This window comes from Montipora capricornis, chromosome 12, assembly GCF_036669925.1.
Source record: "Montipora capricornis isolate CH-2021 chromosome 12, ASM3666992v2, whole genome shotgun sequence".
NCBI classification, from domain to species: domain Eukaryota; kingdom Metazoa; phylum Cnidaria; class Anthozoa; order Scleractinia; family Acroporidae; genus Montipora; species Montipora capricornis.
In genome coordinates, this window is record NC_090894.1 from 1,549,463 (window position 1) to 1,555,462 (window position 6,000).

Here is a 6,000-nt window from a genome sequence, read left to right on the forward strand (position 1 = left end):
GCTGTCTTTTTAAATTTCAAAAGCATTAGATAATTTCGCTTTGAAGAGGTGTATAAAACAAGAGAACAAGAAAGGTGAACAGGAAATAGTAAACAATTGGCCCTATGCAGGTTAGTGATCACATGGTACAAAAACCGCCATACTGGGACGCAAATTGCGCACTGGGACATCTAAAACAAAGGCTAGTTAATCTAAATTTTCTTTGTTTTAGATGTCCCAGTGGGCAATTTACGTCCCAGTATGGCGGTTTTCGAACCATGTGATCACTATCCTGCAAAGGGCCCATTTTAGCCGTCATGGTTTGGAAATGATATGGAGAGGGAAATACTCTAGGGAGGGAGACACAAGCATATTTATTCAGAGCATCTATACAGTAGTCTGACAGTTCAGTATGTTACCTATAGTTTTCTCTCCACCAAGATGAACTTGGATTTCCTTTGAGGCATGACGAAACAACTCAGGAAATTCACCAGGTCGCCACTCCTTCCCCCGCTCCAGTAGGCACACAGCTTGGCCAGCTCTGGCACAACGGCTAGCTGCAATAGAGCCGCCATAGCCTGAACCAACGACCAATACATCATACCGTGGTTTTATGGATGCGTCATCCAAGGACAACTTAGGAAATGCAGGTTTAACCTTTTGTGGTCGTCTGTTCACAGGTCGCTAGATATAAAACGAATTTCAGATTAATAGAGCTCAAAGTCTAAAGCGTCAAAGGGACGAGGCGGGCGAGAGAGACGCCTCGTCCCTTTGGCGGGTTTGGGCGAGGAGACGGCTAATACTTCAGACCGTGATAGAGCTCAAAAATTACAATTTGAACGCTGGCAGAATGGAACAAGACAAAGGAACACTTCCTTTGGCGATTGTCAGGAGATCTAGATTTTGCAATTAGCAAAGAAAGAAAAGTAAAGAACCTTCATTTATACACGGCGATATTTAAAGTTTGACGCTTGTGGGGCCATGATAATGAAGCAACAATGAATTCAAATAAACACTGAGAACAATGTCGAGAGCCCCTACCCCTTCACAGTCTATTTTATGGCCAATTACAGACCCCATCTTAGTCACTTTTGGATAAATGTAATTTTAGCAACCCCAACTTAGTCACTTTCTGAATAAACCTTACATGAAGTCTTTTCAATTGTAATTTCAAAAGGGAGTCAAGAGAAAATGAGATGACGGAATCTAACGCGACTAGTAATCATTAAATCAACAAGTGAACGCTACAGTTCTTTCTGTAACAACCTTTTTTTACCACCAATCTTTCCACTTTTAAATCCCTCAAGCCAGAATTTTCTTGCCCCGAAAATCCCGACAATTTGCTATCCCATAAACTCAAATACCAAACATTGGAATCAGCTGTTGTTATGATGTACAAATCTAATCTTTACATGGGATGACCCCTGAATATCTGAGTTCTAGATTTGTTTTTTGAAACGACGTAACATGATATCGATTAAGGAATAATGAAAATAGATTGGCTCTTCCGCAACCCCGCACCAATTATTCAAAGAAGGGTTTCTCTTACAACCAAGCCAGGTTGTGGAACAGCCTATTCAGTGACCTTCGTGCAGCAACATCTTTACGTGACTTTAAATTTTATCTACTTCACCACAGTTTTGAATGAGTTTTACACGGCATCCTTGTAAAGCAGCTTTTAGTATTTAGTTAATAGTATTTTAGGTTAGTTTAGTTATAATTTTTATCTTTTATCTCTTTATAACTTATAAAGGTTGATCTCTGCTGAAGGATTTACCGTGTATAAATGAAGTTACTCCCACCCCCGGGGGGTGAAGAGTCCGAACTGGAAAGAGAAACCAGTTCGGGCTTTTTACAAGACGTGGTGGAGGTGAATTTCGGACCACCGAAAACGAATACATTGTTGGTGGACGGAGCGGGATTTGAATGCGAAACATTTCTGTGTAAATCCAGCATTCCAATCATAGGGCCACGCTGCTATTCTGATTTTGGGAAAAACTATGTTTAAATCATCGACATTTGGCTTAATGAGTGCAAATCTATGAACCAATCAAAATGCAGAATCCAATGGGAGATCCCGGGGTTTCCCTCGAAAAGCTGAGAAGACCCTGGGAAATGCCGTTACTTTACGGTTAGTTAGGGTTTTTATCGCCAAGGTGGCTCCAACGGGGTTCGAAATTCCTGACTGTATAGACAATTGCTAAATTTGTCCAGCTAAAGTGCGAGAATCACTTCACTCTTCGTCTAATAATATGTCTACATACAAGGCAAGGTCATAAAAAATTCGTAAGTAGTGTGCTGTAGACAGTATATCGTAAGTAGGGATTTTTGAGTTGGGTAATGTGTTGTTTACAAGATACAGAAACCAAGTTTCATCGGGGCAAAACAATTAATCCATTCGCCTTTGTTGGATGAAACGAGATCACTTATAGCCAACCTTGGTGCTACACGCCTCGTTGGCTACTTACCATTTCCCATCCAACACGGGCTCGTGGAATGAGCGGGGATTGGTGAAAAAGGTCCACGTGCATGAAAAACATCAAGGGTATATTTTTCGCAAGGAACTCGTCGCTTCAATGTCTTGCATAGTACGGTTTCTCTGAAAACATCATTAGAAATTACTGAGATAATTTTCAATCGATTTGAATAGGGTTTGGGGTGAGAAAATATCATCGTCATAATTTATAATTTTCTTTTGTTCATCATGGCCCTACTCAAGTAATTTAGATTTTAGATTGCATCATCTGTATTGTTATCATGTTATTCTGATGTCTCATTTTACACCCAACTGATTGTTATTTGACAATTAGCATAAAAGCAATTAGCAAAGAAAGCATTTTGGATCAAACTCTCGTTGAACGAGGTGAAAGTAAAGCTTCTTTTGGTTTATTATTATTTTTAAAAATGCCGGTCTTTGACGATTTCTTAAGCAAAGCATTACCCTGGTGCAGACTGGAAGATTGTGATACATGTTTTAAAAAATGTTCTGATTTTCACGTGGGGCGTAAATGCTGAAGTTAACGAGCTCGCTCATGTCAACTCAGCAGAATACCATTTTATGTATAGTAGAAACACCAGCACGTATTTGAGCAGGAACATAAGACGATTACCTGCAAAGCATATCATGGCTTTAAAGAAATTTTCATTGTCGTCAAATATCATTCATTATATACCAAAGATTCTGCTTTTCAATTGCAACGTGAAAATACATACATGTAAGTGTTATATCCGCTCAAATGTTTGCAAAACTGCTCCGCTGTCGTTCGGCCTTTGAAAGTACAGTACTCTTGCATTTTGTAAATTTTGAGCGAGAACGAAAAGTTGTTAATATATCAGCTTTTTGAGTCTATAAGTAAGAACGAGAATAACAAGCTTTGTAATCTGCTTCTGAATACATGCAGCCAGCCATGCTATTTAAGAATACGTAGGAATTGTTTTGAAATAAATCAAGTTAACGAATTTATGGTTGTATTATTTTGAGGTTAACCATCAATGGGGTTATTTCAGTAGAGTTATGACTTAGAGTTAGAGTTAACGACTGCCAAAATCCTGACTTCAAGATAAATCTTGAACTCCAAAATCTTGAATTCAGGATTTTGCCAGTCTAAAATCTCTAACTCTACGACATAACTCTATGAAAATAACTCTAAGAATAGCTGTCCCCTATTATTTTTAAATTATTATTGTTCTGTAAGAGTTACTCAAAATTCAATTTTAAATGCGATGTAACTTAAATAAACCAGTCTTTGCTTTTTTATTTGTTCTCTTGTTTGTTATATTCAAAACCCAAACTATCCACGGCTCAGTGAACCGTGAATAACAACTACTTCTTTTGCAGATTCTTTGAGTACAATCCTTGTTTCTCGACTGGTTACCAGCAAATGCTCTCAACTGAAGTTAATCAAGCTCACAATATTTTGTGTATTTTAGTACAATTTCCGTTGCTTTCAATATGAGGTTCCATAGTCACTTGTAAAATGGAATAACTTGGGTTCTATTCAGTAAGCAAATACCCTGGCAACCCAAAACCAGAAAAATAACATCTGGCTCTCAGGGTAGTGAGTACATTGTTGCTTCACTATATACAAGCCGTACGTGGTGATAACTAACCGGGGGTCAATTCAATAAATTAACGCGTCTTAAGGTCCGACTTGTAAATTCATGATTCAATAATAAAAAAAATTTTACACTGGAATCCACACGTGTAGCTCGGGTCACGATACCATTGTAATGTTCAACTGTAGCTTCACTTCTGTGCGCATGGGCAAACTGTCATGTCACCGCAACTAATTCCATTGTTATTGAAACAATCGAAAGTACTGATGTGGGGAAAGGAAACGATGCCATAGAAGTGTAATTAGTTATTGGAATTACTTAAGCAATCACTTCCTTTGTGTTATGAGCCAACTGCATGCGAATAGATAACCCGTGCGTTATGACAACTCGTGCGTAGAATAAAATGTTTGACCCGTACAATAAATTTGAGATCAAAATTAAATTTGATATTTTTTGGGTAAACACGCAGTATAATGGAAGCTGCCATCGATAGTTTCGAACATTTGAGGTTGTTACTTAAGTTAACACTGTTTCTGAGTTTTCCACGCCCAATAATCAGCTTTCGTGACAATTTAATACTTTTGTCATTCATAAGGTCTCACGTTTCTTGCATGTTGTACCGAGAAATAAGTCGTTGTTTTCCTTGAAAAGTAACTTATTTGATTAATTATACCTACAATTATAGCTCTCACATCAACTGGAAGGCTAGAGATCATCTCTCACGGATCAAAATGTAAGGAAACATTCACAGCTGGGAGACTAGAGTAAGTTCAGAATTTTCCAGTTTTGTACAGAATAAGATTTTTAATCTCATCGTTTGGTGAAGTGCATTTTATTTGTTCTTTCTTCGATTTTTATTCACCGCGTGATCAGCCTTGTATCACAGTTTAGAATGTTGTTAAAGGTAGTATTGTTTTTTCTCTTTTAAGTTCTAGCTAGTTCTACCCACATAAGAATATTCAAGAACTCTCAGCCACACGGCTTAAGGAATTCAAGTTCATAAACCTCTATTGTTTCGAATCGAAGAGTTCAAGTTTTTTATTGCCACAGCAAGTTCCAGCGAGGTCCGAAATAAATTGTGCGTATCGAAATATCAGTCTCTGTTTTATGAAACCGTGGGTTGACATGGTTACGAGTATAACGCTACCACGTCGCCTACAAACACATGCATATCCTATAAAGTGCCTTTCCATACTTTCCACGATAAAATTTGCTCAGAAAAACCTCAAATTACTCGAAAAAAAGGCGAAGGAAACAGTAAAAAGTCGGGATATCAGACAGACCTTCTATAAGAAATTCTTGTTTTGACCCGAAAACCTCGTTTGGGCGCCTTCTGAAACTCAAACGGCTTACCCGTGGGCTCAACTGTAATAACAGCTATTGATCCCAGTATTTCCATGTTGATGAACGAAATAGCAGCAGTTAAGCGATGGCCTAAATTCACTGAAAGACCAAGAGGTACTTACCCCAATAATGTAGCCCCACTCTGATCGAAGCGTCTCAGCCATAAAGTCTTGTTAACACCAGCTGATTCTGGTATCGAAATAGGATGGGTAGTGGTGTGTTAACCCGGTTCAGTTAATGACAATGGAACGAACATACAAATGCGTTGCCGTTTCAGTTCAGCCCGCGCAGTGCCTGTTGATGTATGGCAACCGATAAATTATTTTCGTCTTTACGCTAATTAGCCCAACTAGCCTCGTCATTGAGTGGAAGGTCTTATATCAGTGTTAAGTCCTAAGCACGATTTCCGCTGCTAGCACCGGTCATGTATGTGACGCAAATTCAGATTTTATTTATGCATTGATGGTTCCGCCTCTCTACCGCTTACCTTTCACTTTTGTTTTTAACTTTAAAACGTCTAATGATAATAATAATAATAATAATAATAATAATAATAATGATGATAATAATAAATAGATGACACGCCGATAGAAAGAACATATTCGCATCCACCGTTTCCAA

At 38.3% G+C, this 6,000-nt stretch overlaps 1 protein-coding gene across 1 annotated transcript in view; it reads right to left on the reverse strand.

The window, feature by feature from the left end:
* Nucleotides 1-5,700, reverse strand: part of LOC138026907 (uncharacterized) — a 44,122-nt gene extending 38,422 nt beyond the window's left edge. The window contains exons 1-2 of the mRNA XM_068874362.1: nucleotides 5,502-5,700; nucleotides 399-663 (exon numbers count right to left, since the gene is read on the reverse strand). Coding sequence (XP_068730463.1) covers nucleotides 399-663; nucleotides 5,502-5,543 — 307 coding nt within the window. The 5' untranslated portion in view covers nucleotides 5,544-5,700. The remainder of the gene's footprint in view (nucleotides 1-398; nucleotides 664-5,501) is intronic.
* Between the last annotated feature and the right edge of the window lie 300 nt (nucleotides 5,701-6,000).